We start from the raw sequence: 15583 nt of genomic DNA on the forward strand, positions 1-15583 counted from the left end.
AGGGGTCTTGATGGTCATTATCTGTTCCTTATATTATCCCTATTCCCAGTTAGGGTCCTGGTGGCCCAGAGAAGGGACATGTGCCAAGGTCACTTAGCAACTAGCAAGAGACAAGGCTGGGACAGAGCCCACCTCCCTTCTCCAATGGGCAGCTGATTCTGGGAGGAGCCTGAGTACTCAGTGACAAATTCCAGGGACTCCAGGAGAGTTGCTCAGCCCGCCTCCACAGAGTACCGGGAAGGCCAGGGCCTGGTGGCTGGCAGGGAATGCCAGGTCTCCTCTCGCGTGAGGCCAAGGGCCAGCACAGCCCCCTTTAAGGAGCGCTCTGCCATCCAGTCTTAATTTTAGCTTGGAGGCGTGCCACCGGCAGCTTTAACCAGAGGCCTGCTGAAGTTATGCAGGACAGCTGTCAGCCGGCATGCTGGGTGGGGCCTATTTAGCCTCCAGGGGCACCAGTCTGGAGACCCCAAACTTGGTCCTTCTGCCCCAGGACTGTCAACGGCCCCGGCTACAAGGCTCCGATCTCCTCCTGAAGGTGCCACAGCCCCACGATGATGACTGAAGAGCACTCAGATTTGGAAGCCCGGATCATCAAGGACATTCACTGCAAGGAGATAGACTTGGTGAACCGCGACCCGAAGAACATCAATGAGGACATTGTGAAGGTAGGCTCTGTGCCTGAGCAGGACATCACAGCCCTCACACACTGAGGTCAGCCTCCCCAAAGTCCCTGGACACTGCCTTCTTCAAACCCCAGCGAACAGGCAAATCTGTACAGGCCTTAGAAGGCAAGAAGTAAACATCTGCCACATGCGTGATGGGGCTGAGGGGAAGACACCAAAAATGCCTTCTTACTAGTAGCTCCAAGTGCCTGCCCTTGGCTCTGCCCCAGGCCCAGCAGGAATCGCTGGGAAGATTCAGAACCAGGCCAAGTCGGTTGCTCTACCGTGCCAGCCGCACTTAGGCTGTCTCCATAGTGGGCTTGGGGTTAATCTGAGGGCAGCTTCACCGGTGGCCCCTCCAAGGCCCACTGTACAGCAGTGCCTAGTATTTGTCCCTCTGGCACACTGGGCCCTATAGGCCATCCCTCCAGTTCCCTGCCTCTGCCTAGCTCCCTGCCTCACCACAGGCCTAGTGACCAGGACCAGGCAAAGGCCTCTCAGCAGGTGCCTGGAAGGAAACACTCAAGTCACTAGCCTTGGGTCCCTACAATTCAATCTCCACTTAAAAGCCAGAAGGATCTCCCTCAGAGCGAAGTGCCAGCCACCAGCCTCAGAGTCCCCAGAGGGGCTGCGTATTGACTAAGTACTGAGAATCACAGGCCAGAGCCGCCTGTAGAATTACAGGTGCAGTGTGACCCTTCTACCATCCCCCTGCAAACTGTAAAACCATCCACAGTTCGGCAGCCACTCCTTACCAGCTGCTATGCCCTGTACACGACGGCAGGCATGGTGCTGTTTTGGCATGACAGTCTCTATGGTTTGGTTTTACACGTGTAGTTTATAAGATCAGACAAGAGTTATGCCAGGCTGATGGCAAAACTAAATAGAAGTACCGAGGTGACCAATGCACCCACCTGCTCTGAAATTTAAACTTTTTCCAGTAGTCACTTTCAAAAAAGAAAAATCTAACAGTAGAAATCGATTTCTAGGAGGCTGACAAGATGGCTCAGCAGATAAAGATGCCCACTGCCAAACCTGATGACCTGAGTTCAGTCCCCAGAACCTATGTAGTAGGAGGAGAGAACAGATTCCTGCAAGCCCTCTGACTTCCACACACGCACCATGGTGCATGCATATACACACATGAACACACACACGCACACTAATTTGTTAATTTTTTAATTAATTTTTTGTTTTTATTAAACTCTAGATCCAGAATTGTAGCATTTCAACATCTAAGCTGCATAAAAGGATATATATATATATATATATATATATATATATATTTCTAGAACTTTATGTATATCTTATGCTGAGGACACACCTCAGTGTGGACTCCAGATTTTTCTCAGAAATGCATGCTCCATATTTGGTTCATTAAAATGGAATATTGAAAACTGATTCACATGCTCAAATTGTGTCAGACATTCTTAAGTTTTCCAACATTGAAGCTGACCCCTCTTTGGGTTTTTTTGGTTGGTTGGTTTTTTTTGTTTTTGTTTTTGTTTTTCGAGACAGGATTTCTCTGTGTAGCTTTGTGTAGCTTTCCTGAACTCACTCTGTAGACCAGGCTGGCCTCGAACTCACAGAGATCCACCTGCCTCTGCCTCCCAAGTGCTGGGATTAAAGGCGTGTGCTACCACTGTCTGGCTGTTTTTGTTTGTTGGAGACAGGATTTCTCTATGTAGCACTGGCTGACCTGGAACTCAATTTGTAGACCAGGCTGGCCTCGAACTCACAGAGATCTGTCTGCCTCTACCTTGAGTGGGAGGATCAAAGGCATGCGCCACCAACGCCTGACAATGCATCTCTCTTTTTATATTGTGATTATGATGACACAGAATTAGAGACCTGGGGTCATATGAGCCACAGATTTTGGTAACACAACCAAGGGTGCATTGAAAGGCACAGCCAGAGCTGCCTCCTTCAGGACAGCCCCTTCTATGTGGTGAGAACCCAGCTTCTCATGTGCCTGTCCACACCCAACATAAGCTACTTCCCATTTGTTCTGCCTGGAGACTCCCCAGGCCAGTCCCACAGAGCGTGTCCCTATATCTTGGGCAGAAGTGCTTGCCTTCACCACAGCCCACTCAGACTTTAAGGCCACTACCAAATGTCACCTCCTCCAGAAAGACTTTCCTGACTCCTGTAGGAAGCCTCTCTGTCCTTTCACTGGGACTGACCTCTCTAACAGCTCATACTGTTGTGTTTTATTGATGTAAGTCAATAAAGGTAGAGATGGAACTCCATGAGAGACATACAAAGCAAAAGTTTCCAACTTCAAAATACTAGAGAAGTGTAGCAGTCATGGTTTCCATAGAGTGGTCCCACTGAACTGACTCCTCCCCCAAAGTGAAGACACTGGACATGTCACCGAAGCTTCCCAACCTCCTGTGGCATTGCAAACAGTACCATTTACCTCCATCAGGTAAATGAACCTCAGACAACTCTGAGCAGCAGAAATGTCATGTGTGGGCTGAATGAGATGAGGGATTTGAAGGTGTATAGCATGGTCCCCACTCCCAGGAAGTATATAGTTAATTGGAACTAAACAGAGTCCTCAAGCAGCTTCCAGTCCAGAAGCCTGGAAAACTGAGCTCTGGGCTCCTTGGTGAGCCACTAGGGGTGAGGATGAGGAGTATGGCAAAGCACAGTTTCTTGGGGAGGCTGTGAGGGATAACAAGTGCAGAGGGGACTCGGGTTCTACCAAACCAAGAGGGAGGTGGCATCAAGCCCTGGGTCCAGACTATGATCCAAAGAGAGAGACAGAGACAGTGGTGTAGATACCCTGCTTCCCGCGGTTTTTCTGAGGCAGATTTGGCATCCCTGTTCTCCATTCAAATAGCTCCTAAAGACTAAATCAAAGATGCACAAATAGTTTTGTCCAGAGGAAATTAACTTGCATTGTTTGGTCATCGTCTGCTTTGGGAAGTTGTGTGGCATTTCCTTTCCTTCGTTTTTAATAAGCCAGAAATGAAACATTTAAAAATACAGAACAGGGAGAATTTCGGGAGATAAATACCACACACAGGTTCTCCGAGACTTCAGGACTGTGTATTTGGTTTTTGTTGTTGTTGTTGTTGTTCTTGTTTTGTTTTTTAAAGAGAGGGAGATAGAGCTGACTGTCTGAGGGTGGGAGCAGGCTGTCAGAACAGGACAATCTTCTACTGCCTGGGTCCTTGTCATCACCTGGGAAAGAAACAAGACAAGGATGGATGGCAGGTGAGAGCGGAGAGCAGAGAGATAAGACAGAGGCCAAGGCCCAAGGCACAGAAGGCCACAGCATCACACTAAATGGCCTCTGCCAGGGTGTTCCCACATGTCAGCAGGGTCCTTGTGGGCTAGGATGAATGGCAAGGACAGAATCCGGGAAGAGCCGGCTGTGGTCCCCATTTCTGGCAGCATCTAAGACACTAAGCTTGCTGAGCATCTTGAAAATTCCTTTTGGGTAGGGAAGAAGGACCTATACTTCCCTCTGCAATCAGCTGCCAGATTTCACACAGTAAAAAGAGAGAAAAGTGACAGAGCCACCAGGGGACTCCCAGCACAGGGAGGCACTTCCTAGTGGTGCTGCCATTGAACCCAGGCTGGAAAGAGAGAGTCTGATCAAAATGGAGCCTATACACCCACTAGACTTGAACTAGTCTCTCATACTTGGTCAGGCCCCTGGCTGAGTGAAAGTCGTGAGAGATGACAGCTTGGGAAGAGGACACTTCATTCCCTTCCCCCACCCACTCCTGCTGTGGACCCTCACAAGTCACTGCATACCAGGTACCATGCTGACATAGAGGATGTGGTGGGAACTGTCTGCATACCACATACCAGGCTTTGGGGCCACTAGGCTCACTAGTACAAGTGCCCCACATGATGGCACCTCCTGAAGGCTCAGGTTGTAGAGACTCTAGCAGCCTTCCCCACCCTATGCAGGCTTTTCACAGTTGCAGAAAGAATATTGATGGAGTTGGTGAATGTGAGAGGCAGGTGTTGTCACTACCCCTGCCTGTGTGAATGCAGACATTACTAATGGATCACAGTACTTTTCCAGGAAGCCAAGTCCCACCTGTTAGTTATTTTGGCACTCTTACCCCGCAAGGAACACATCCAGAACACAACAAATCCACAGAAGAGCTGTTTATTAATATAGGATAGGAAGAGACAGACGTGACAGGCCACATGGTCAAGAGAAAAGGAAGAGAGGAGAAGAAGAGGAGAGAAAAGAGACCTATGCAAAATGGCACTGGCTTTTTAAAGAGAGGGCTGCACATGCGTACAGGACCGCGTGTGGCTACTCCACGCATGTGCATAGATTACACAGCCATGCAAAGCCATGGAGTCCTAGTCACGCGAGATGTTTTGACCTGGAAATGGCTATTTTGAACCGGAAATAACTAGGCGGTCCGTTGGGCAAGCCCAACCATGTGGGCATGTTGTGACTTCCTATCACCACCAGCTAGTCAGAATTGGTACCACAAATAGAGCCTCTTTTCTATTCTGGCTGCTGGAGAATACTGAACCATTCAATGAGGAAAGCCCAGAGCACCCAAAAGAGAATTTGTGGGTGAGAAAGCAGAAATGGCATGTTGAGGCTGGATCATAGTTCACTCAGTCCTCACTGGCAGTTCCTTCCTGTGCCTTGCCCTCAGTAATGTTCCCTCTCAAAATGACGACATGAGCCCTGAGGACATGACTCAGTCAGAAGAGCGCTTGCTGCCCAAGCATGAGGACCTGAGTTTAGTTCCCTAGGACCCACGTAAATAATCAGGCAGGGCCAACCTTCTTAATGCTGCAAGCCTTTAATACAGCTCCTCATGTTGTGGTGACTCCAACCATAAGATTATTTTGTTACTACTTCATAACTATAAAACTGTAAGTTTGCTACTGTTATGAATCATAATGTAAATGTCTGTGTTTTCTAATGGTCTTAGGCAACCCGTGAAAGGGTTGTTCAACTCCCAAAAAGGGTCACCACCCACAGGTTGAGAACAGCTGATCTAGACCTTTCAAAATGTTGTCTCTTTTTGATGATTTAGCTTGCTAAAACACAGTTCCCTGTGTTCTGCCATCAGAAGTCTTTACCAAGGTAGAGTGTGTCTGTGCTTTCATTTTTGATATCAGCAAACAAGCCCCCCACCCCAGCTTCTAGAAAATCAACCTGGAACTCAAGGTGCTTTCCCCAGGGACACACTTTTATCAGTAATCAACGGCTGTGCAGTCCATCATCCCACCAGTCTGTGGCTTTGTGGAGTTGGCTGGGCAGCTCTCCTCTCTCTAGGGACATGTCCTACAGCTTCAGTCAGATTGTAGTCGAGGGCTGACATCACTTGGATGCTCTTCTGAGCTGGACCATTCAAGAAGGTTCTGTGCTATTCTAGGACACAGGTAGAGACAGAGGACAGGATTCAGTTAGATGCTGGGATAGCTGAGTCTCTATCTCAGAGTTTTAGGACTATTTCTAGAAGAACCAGTTATAATACACCCTTAGCACCACTGGCTTCTAGAGCAAGGTATAAAAGTAAAGCACAAAAAAATTATTAATTAATTAATTTTTTTTTTTAAAAAAAAAGGTGACTCAGGAGTCCCCAAAGCAGGAGGTGCCAGGACTTCCTGGTGTTCAGTCTGGAGCTGGCCCAGTACTCTCTCTGTCACATTCTGGTAGTTAAAATGAGTGACATGGCAAGCTCAGGCTTGAGATGGGACAAGACCACCCACGGACATAGATACAAAGAGTTGTGACTCATTGAAGGTTATTTGAGGAGACTCGCTAGCCCACAGCCAAAAGCTGGTACACAGTCTAGGGCTCCAGCCAAGGCATTTCCATCACTCCCTACCCCGCCTGCACCATCCTCACCAAAGGCTGAGAGGGCAAGAGAGATGCCAGAAGGAGCCAGCAAGAGGCTAGATGCAAAAACCGGCACTGGGAGGTCAGTGGGGCGCCGCTAGCCATCTCCTTCTCACTTCCTGTGGCCTTGTTTTGGTCTCTTCCCTGGTCCTTTACACAAACACACATCCCTTTGTGTTCCAGCAAGGGTTCTCTGGGTAGCCCTGTAGGATGCTCTCAGCCCAAGCTACTGGTAACACCTGACCACCTCCTGCACTGTGTTCTGAGCTTCAGCTCCTGCTGGGGTATCCAGCTGTAGAGAATGGAGAAAGCCTGGAGTGAGTGAAGTCCTGAGTGAATGTGTGCTATTGACATAGGAACAGTCATGTCAAAGGCCCCAGAGCCTCAGATTCATGGAATAATAACAGCAAAGTCTTCTCCCCAGGTGGTGAGGGTCAGAGGTAAATGGCAAAACCTCCCCCTCTGGTCTGTGCGTGGATGTTGATAATGTGTGCAGAAAGTATCCACATAGCTTTCTTCCTCCGGATACTCACAGCCTAGAAACTGCTCTCCCATAGAGACTGCTCCTACAAAGATCAGTTAAACTAGCCTCCTTGTTCTAACTCCATACCGTAAACCCTGCCTCTTTGTTCAGCTTTATGCAATAACCTCGCCTCTCTGTTCAACTCTATATAATAAAAATGCTGAGCTTCCAGGGTGCTGTAATTTCTCCACCTGAGAGCTCAGTCCTCCTGACCCCAGCTTTCTGTCTGTCTATCTGTGTCTGTCTTTTCTCCATTCCCTTACTACCCCAGTCAGGTCCACCCCTGGAGCACTGCTGGACAAGGCCCCCCAGCCCATGTGCTGACCCTGGACAAGAAGCACGCAGAGGAGATTCAGACACAAGCTTCGCTGTCTGTCTGACCTGGGTTGCCTTATGCTTGACCCTTAAACACCCTCTGAAATGATTAGTATAAGATGCATGGGCAGAGATGATCAATAGAGCCCAAATGCATTGTGGGTGTTATCATGGTCACCCCAGATCACACAGAAATCTGCTGGTATCATTTCCAACAAAAGAAGTAAATCTCATCCATCTTTTAAGACTGTTTTGGCAGCTATCATCTCCTTTTACCTTATAATTTTATACATCAGTGCTTTTCAGACTGTATGGGTAAGGGTCAGTCCTACTGTGATCATCCCAGTCTGTTGTACAGCAATACTTTTGTAAGACATAGTAAAGATTAATGATCAGAGAAATGAAATGAAAAGTGGATATGTAGCATAAATCCTCATTAATATTATTATTCAGTAGTCATGAAATGACTGCATTGAATCTCTATGACTATTTCCAACACCAAGTCAGCTTCTGTACTGACCTTCTGGGACTGAATGGCCACCCTTTACATAGCAAGACAGCAAGCAGGCCAGGACACCAGGACCCAGCTATACTAAGCTGCCTGCTCCTGTCTTCTGCCTCCCAAGCCGATGCTATGCTGAGAACTGTGTCTATCGTCTCTTGTAGAGTTCAACATAGCAAATAACTAGACTCCCAGAGAAGAAAAGCATAGCACCTTGAATCACACCATAACTCAATAGCCAAGTGGACGCTGGAATCCTAGCACCACCTCCCAGACTCCTAGATACCTTATCTGAATTGGTCTGACCCTGGATGACCAAGGATTCAGTCATGTAGAATTCTGGGTGGAGGCAGAATTTTGACAGGGGTAGGTGCTGTCCTCCCCACCACCCCTGTCATCCTTAGGCAACCTAGCATTCCTATACCTCCCCAACCCTCTCTGACTGCAGGGGCTGTGTTAGCCTATGCCAATTATCCAACTGGCTTTCTTGGTACTCCAAAAATAACTATGCCAGAGAAGAAGACATGGGCCAAAGAGTGCCAATCTTCCCTTCCCACCCTCCACATAGGTGGCTCTGAGGCTTCTTCAGCCCCAAGAAAAAGCCTTCTTCCTTCTGCTGCTAGAAAAGAAATAGGAAATGAAGTCACAGTGTGCTTGATGCACTGGCATGGCCACTGCTGAGTGACACTTAGGAATACTTTTTATGAATGGCTCTCCAAACCAGCATTTGTCACCAGAGTGCTCTCAGGCCTCAGATTCAATTTAGGGGAGCAGCTGCCTCCTTCCAGCACAGCACAGCACAGCCTTCCAACAGCATGTTGCTGTTTCAAAGAAAAGAGACCAGTTGCCACACATCCAGCCCTCAAAGACAATCCTAGGAAATAACTCAAGTGTGGATGCCAGTGGTTTCTGGGAAGGAATGGTAATTACAAAACACAGCAGAGAGATCTTCACAGAAGGGACAAGCACTATAAGCAGAAAAAGAGAGAAAGAATCCCATCCATTATCAGCTGTCAATGAGAGGTGCACACAGTTTGATGAGGTCAGCATGAGAATTCCTCTTCACGATCTGGGATCTCAGCAGAACCTCTGAGACATCTTTTATAGGAACTAAGAGCATTTGAACAAGTACTTATCGTTAATGAGCACCTACCGTGTGGTAGATATTGAATACTGAGCACTGGGTGCTCAATAAGTATTTCTGTGGAAGAACAGATGGACCATGGATAGATAAGAAGAAAAGAGGATAGACAGACAGGTGGGCATGTGGATAGATAAACAGGAAGGGAGATGAATAAATGAATAGAGATAGAGAAGTGGGTCGATGGGTGGCTGGGTAGAAGATGGAAGGGATAATGGAGAGCAGATAGATGGGTAGATAGATAGATGATAAATAGATAGTCATGTCAAACCCACCCATTTGGTCAGCAGCTGCACTGGCATGCAAGCCCACCTTTGGACCCTAGATTCCTAGTTTTTTGTTCTTGGTTTGTTTGTTTGTTCATCCATTTGTTTGTTTGTTTGAGACAGGATCTTACACTATAGACAGACTGACCTGCAACTTACTATATAATCCAGGCTTTCATCAAACTTACAGAAGTTCTCCTGTCTCAGCCTCCCTGAGGTTGGAATTACAGGCATGGCTAGCTCTTTACTGAGGAATGCACTCTTCTCCAGGCTCTGCCTCCACCAACAGCTGTTCCATCAGTTTCTGTGTATCAAGTCCCCAGGATGTCCAACTTACAAAGGGTGCAGCTTGGTTTGGACTCAAAGTTTTGGATGTCTGAGTCCATGACAGATGGCCCCATTGCTTTGACTCAATGATGAGGCAGTACATCATGGCCAAAAACATACGTTGGAGCAAGCTGTTCACCTCATGGTAGGGAATTGAAAGGTAAAGAGGAAGGAACAAAGTTGCCTTTAAGGTCACACCACCTAGGGTCTAACAACCTTTTGCTAGGCACCAGCTCAAAAGTTCTTTGGTCTCCCAGGAGTGCCACCCTGGGACTAAGGCTTTAACACACACACCTTCCCTTAGAGGACATCTCAGATCCAAACTCTAGCAGGAGCTAGCCATTCCTAATCCCGCCAATCAGGGTTCTCAGTTTTCACATCTCGATTTATTTACTCCTCTGACAACTCCTACAAAACAGGGCAAGGAAAATGCAACCCAGAAAAACTCAAAAAGTTGACTGACTCATCTAGCCAATGATAGCTTATGCAGGGTCCAAAGTACAGCAGCCACTTTGGAGCCAGTCCCAAACAGGAAAACTGTGAAATGGAGGAAGTTGCTGAAATAAATGGGCAGGCCGGGCTACAGTGACTGATGACCCTCAGATCTGGGTAGGTGATAAAGATAAAGAACTGTGGTTCTGTCTTGCAATAGGTTTCTCTGCCTACGGGGGGGGGGGGGGGGGGGGGGGGGGGGGGGGGGGGGGGGGGGGGGGGCAGATCTCACTAGGAGAGGTCACCCTCCCTGAGGGTTGCAGCATAGCCAGGTGTGCCTTGGGATCTGACTCCAGCTGTGCTAGGGGAAAGACACTGGATTAGTCAGGATGCCTGGGTTGAACCTGGTCCTGGTCCAAGCTAGAGCCCCCACTTCTGGGCCCACTTCTATGCTCCCCCAGTAAGGTGATGAGGAGTGGGAAGCCTGTCATCAGAGAGCCCTCTCCTCAGGACTGTGGCATGAAAGGGAGGCGGGACAAGGATAGGTTGGGCAAGGAGGACAGTGGAGAGGAGCCAGATGTGACAAAGTCAGAGAAGCAAACCTCTGTCTCTTTGCTGGCAGAGTTCCTGAGGCCATGCAGGTCTCTCTACAAGCTATCCCAGGAGATCCTCTTTGGAAGGGTCTTGGCCACCATGGAGGTTGGAAGGGCCTCTAAGAAAAATGAGGGTGGAGAATGAACCCAGGTTAGGTTGGTCGAGCCCTCTAGCCTTCTAGGATTCTAAACTTTGAGAGATCCCTGAAGACATAGAAACTCTCCATTTTTGCTCCACATAAACCAGAGGTGAAGATGTCAGTTCTAAGCTGGGTATACATAGCAATGGGCCAGTAGCTCCCATACCTGACCATCTTTCCAACTCAGAGCTACCACTGAAAAACAGGAATCACCAAGGTCTCACTGACCTCCACATTCATGCTCACCCCAGCGCTCCTACTCCCCAGCTGCAATAACTAAGCAAGCTGCTCAAAACCCAGATTCAGCTGAGCACTGCCTACCACCATCCTCTCTCTAGCACCACATTGATCCTTGCTTGCATTGACCTTCAGGAAGCACCTGCATCTCCTGAGGGCCACACTGTATAGCCACTGGCTTCTAGTAGCTTCTGTTCTTTCAGCCCAGATGCTCTTTTCCAGCCTACAACCCCTCTGCCCACCTCCTAGCCTTCAGACACCAAGAAGCTCCATACATAGTCTGAGTTAAATGCCCCTTAGAAGTACCCAGGCCCAACCTCCAACTTAACACAGCACTTACCACTCACATTAATTAGCTCCATGAGGACCAAAGCTTATGACATGTCTACAACTGATGCATAAATCTCTGCAGGATAAATGACCATCTTTTTGTGTTTTTGGTTTTTGTTTGTTTTGTTTGTTTGTTTGTCTTTGTTTTGAAATAGGGACTGATACAACCCAAGCTGTCCTTAAACGCTCTGTATAGTTGAGGATGACCTTGAACTCCTGATCCTCTTGCTCCCACCTCTCAAGTTCTGGAATTATGTGGTCTGTGTGGTGTTAAGGTTTAGATCCAGGGCTTTGCATATGCTAGGCCAATGCTCTACCAGCTGAGCCTCACTCTAGCTCCTGGCTGCCAAACTTCTTTAGAATCACTAAAAATAGGATGCATATGTCTTAGTTAGGATTTATGTTGCTGTAATAAAACACCATGGTCAGAGCAACTTGTAGAAGATAAGGTTTATTTCAGCTTACAGTTCTCAGGTTACACATCATCAGTGAGGGAAGTCAGGACAGGAATTCAAGTATAGGAACCTGGAGGCAGGAACTGAAGCAGAGACCATAGAGGAACACTAGTAGTCTGAATGTAATTGGCCCCCATAATCTCATAGGGAGTGGCATTATTAGGAGGTATGGCTTTGTTTGACCTTGTTGGAGGAGGCGTGTCATTGTGGAAGTGGCCTTTGAGACCCTCCTATGCTCAAGCCACACCCAGTGTCTCAGTTCACTTCCTGTTGCCTGCAGGATCAAGATGTAGCTCCTTCTCCACTCTCAGTTCCTCCTCCAGCACCATGTCTGCCTGCATGCTGCCCTATCCCACCATGATGATAATGGACTAAACCTCTGAAACTCTAAACCACTCACAATTAAATGTTTTCCTTTATAAGAGTTGCTGTAGTCATGGTGTCTCTTCACAGCAATTGAAACCCTAACTAAGACAAACTCTTCCCAAATGACTCTAGCTTGTGTCAAGTTAACAAAAAACTGATGGTGTCATCTTTCCATCTTAATAACAAACACCTGAAATAAGCAATGTATAGAAAGGTTCATTATACTCACAGCTATAGAGGTACAGTCCATAGTCAGTTGGCTGCTTTCAGTCCTGTGGTAAGATAAGGACATCATGGTAGGAACACATGGTGAAGCCAAACTGTTCCTGATGGCCAGGGAGTAAGAAGAATGAAGGAGACCAGGGCTCCCACTGTGCCCTCCAGAGCTTATATTAAATGCCCTGACTCCCCCACCCCACCCCCAGATCCCACTTCTTAAAGGTTCTACCATCTCACAGTAGAACCATCTTGGTGACCAAGTCTTTGCAGACCATTGCAGATCCAAACCATAGCAGGCACTGTGACTCTAGCACTGCCATATTAAACAAGCTATTCCACTTTCTGAGCATGCTTTTACCCAAGCATAGAATGAGGAGGCTGGACAGGCTTCAGAGTACCTTGTAGCTATAGTATGTGGCAAGTTAGCGGGGCTGGGGACCAGCATTATCATCCATATTGGACAATCATTAGAGATATAGTCCCAAACTTCACCAAGACCTACTGAAGCTCAACAGACACCCCAGAGTTATTTATCTTTTGTTTTGTTTTATTTTAGTTATGTGTATGAATATTTTGCCCGTGTGTACACATACACACACACACACACACACACACACACACACACACACACACACACACACACTATGTGCCTGGGGCACATGAATTTCAGAAGAGGGTATCAGATCTCCTGGAACTGGAGTATGTGGATGCTGGGAACCAAACCCAGGTCTTCTGTAAGAGCAACAGGTGCTCTTAGCTGCTAAACCATCTCTCTGGCTTCACTCCCAGGGTTTCTGATGCAGGTGTGTGAACACTAGAAAAGCCCACATAGGCTGTGAGTTGAGCTGTCCCCTTCTGGCTCCCGCAGGTAGATTTTGAAGATGTGATCGCAGAGCCTGAGGGCACCTACAGCTTCGATGGTGTGTGGAAGGTGAGCTACACCACTTTCACCGTCTCCAAGTACTGGTGCTACCGCCTGCTGTCTACGCTGCTGGGTGTGCCACTGGCCCTGATCTGGGGCTTCCTGTTCGCCTGTATCTCCTTCTGCCACATCTGGGCCGTGGTGCCTTGCATTAAGAGCTACCTGATCGAGATCCAGTGCATCAGCCACATCTACTCACTGTGTATCCGCACCTTCTGCAACCCGCTCTTTCTTGCCCTGGGTCAGGTCTGCAGCAACATCAAGGTGGCACTGAGGAGGGAAAGCTAAAGCCAGGCTGGGCTATGGGGAAGGCTGGGCAGGGGAGAATTAGGAAAGGTGAGCACCACGCCTCCGCTCCACGCTCCCCGCGGGCTGCCTTTGAGTTCATTCTTTTGCGCTTCCTTTCAATTTCACCTCAAGATAGGAACACAAGGGACAGGGGAGCCAGGAGGAAATGACAGCCCCGTGTGCAAACACAGGCACCCTTGCTCTGCTCAGCCCACCATGATCCCCTGCGAGCCTGCCTGAGGGCAGACGGTTTGTTAAGAGGCAGCTAGCGCAAGCCTTTGCGTTCACATGTACTGTAATACCACAAACCAGCGCCAGTCCCCTAGAGGGTGACCCGGCTCCTCATGCAAGAGAGAGCAAGCAGTGACTGCTGGCAAGAGGAGGGTGCTGCAATAAAGGGTTTGGCTGCACCAGGGAACAGCGTGCGTTGTTTGTCCGTGAGTTGGTTGTGTGTCCTTTTCTGGTTCTGAAACCTAGAAAATTCAGTTGGACCTCTGGGCAAATTAGCCAGCACCAAGTTTTGTTTTCTTTACAGTTCTTGTTTGCTGGGCATAAGGCTCACCCATGTGAAGAGATTATTTTCACGAGACTTCTGCTGCCCTTGAGGCTGCTAATGAGTACTAAGGGCAGGTGAGCATCCCCAGGTAGGTCCCAATCTCAAACGTCTTAGAATCTCCCCTCTGGCTCAGAAGAGCATATCTGGCTTTGCCATGTGGCATGTGTGCACCATCAGCCCTAATAGATGCCATGAGAGTCTGAGGCCCCGGGTATATGTATCTGGGCCAGTTGTGAAAATAACAGAGTGAACTCCCAACACCTCTCTGTCTCCCCCAGCGTATAAACACACACCAACCCTCAGCAAGCCAGTTTTCGGATTGGTTTCCACATGTTCCCCATTGAACTCAGTCCCTTCCAGGTGACACTAAAGAATCCCAAGTCTCCAGTTAGACCACAGCACATGGTGGGTTTGACATGAGCACACCTAGGACTCCAGAGAAGACTAGCAGGTCCTCCTTCTCGCCCCTGCCACAGCCCATGCAGCTGTCACCAGCAGACAGGTGACCCTGGAGCCTGCCAGGAAACTAATATGAGAGGTCACTGTTTTGGGGAGGGAGAAAAAGGCAATGAAATATACAGGAAAAAATGTTTATTAAGTGCACCTTTTATGAAGCAGCTGGTAAAGCAAGATTGACCACATCACTCACCAGATGCGGGGACATGGAGGCACCACACAAAGTCCATGGAAGAAGAATACCAAGGAATTCACACTGTGTGCTAAGTGGCATCTCATTGCAATTGAATACAGAACAGTTACATGCTGAAGCCGGAATCATCATCCAAGCAGGCTGCACAGACATCCCCTTGTGCTTCCAGAATGGATGACTCTGATTTGTACCAAAAAGAGACCATAGATTTTGAAATGTAGATTTTTTTTGGGGGGGGGGGGCAGGGGGCAGGGCCTAAATAACTCTCATAGTTTGCACACTGACTCCTCATGATCAGAACAATGAAACATTCCAGAATATTCAGCATGCTCCATTTTAATACAACCTCCAGCCCTGAACATGGATTGTAAACAGATTGGAAAATAGAAAAGGACATTGGGGATGCCAAGGGTGGGGTCTGAACATAGGACATTAGACCCCTGGAGATGTTATTTTTCAAATTGAAAAATAACTAGAATTGGTGAAAATATTCTCCCATGAGATTGGGATGGGAGGTGCCCATCCAATGTTCCTGATAAAGTAAATCATCACCTATGACATAGACACAGGTGTCAGGACCATAACAAGACCCAAGGTACCAGCTAGAGATTCCACACAGAATGACACAGCACCCCAGGAGGTTTCAACGTCCAAAACCTTATACCCCTGGGGATCCCAGGAACGCTGTGCCCAGGGTTAGAATATCTGAGTTACTGTTCCTTTGACCCCTGGTGACACCTGTTGCCTCTAAGGATGACAACTTCTCAGTGAACAGCAAGGACGAAGGACATCTTCAAGACACAGATGCTAAGAGATCCCCA

The 15583-nt window shown here is 48.0% G+C and overlaps 1 protein-coding gene across 1 annotated transcript; it reads left to right on the forward strand.

Moving 5' to 3' along the window:
* Positions 1-203: 203 nt before the first annotated feature.
* Cav3 (caveolin 3) lies at positions 204-13962 on the forward strand. The gene is made up of 2 exons (XM_036182247.1): positions 204-665; positions 13216-13962. The coding sequence occupies exons 1-2, from the start codon at positions 552-554 to the stop codon at positions 13555-13557; spliced, it is 456 nt and encodes a 151-aa protein (XP_036038140.1). The 5' UTR covers positions 204-551; the 3' UTR covers positions 13558-13962.
* The last annotated feature ends 1621 nt before the right edge of the window (positions 13963-15583 follow it).

Source organism: Onychomys torridus, chromosome 3, assembly GCF_903995425.1.
Source record: "Onychomys torridus chromosome 3, mOncTor1.1, whole genome shotgun sequence".
NCBI classification, from domain to species: domain Eukaryota; kingdom Metazoa; phylum Chordata; class Mammalia; order Rodentia; family Cricetidae; genus Onychomys; species Onychomys torridus.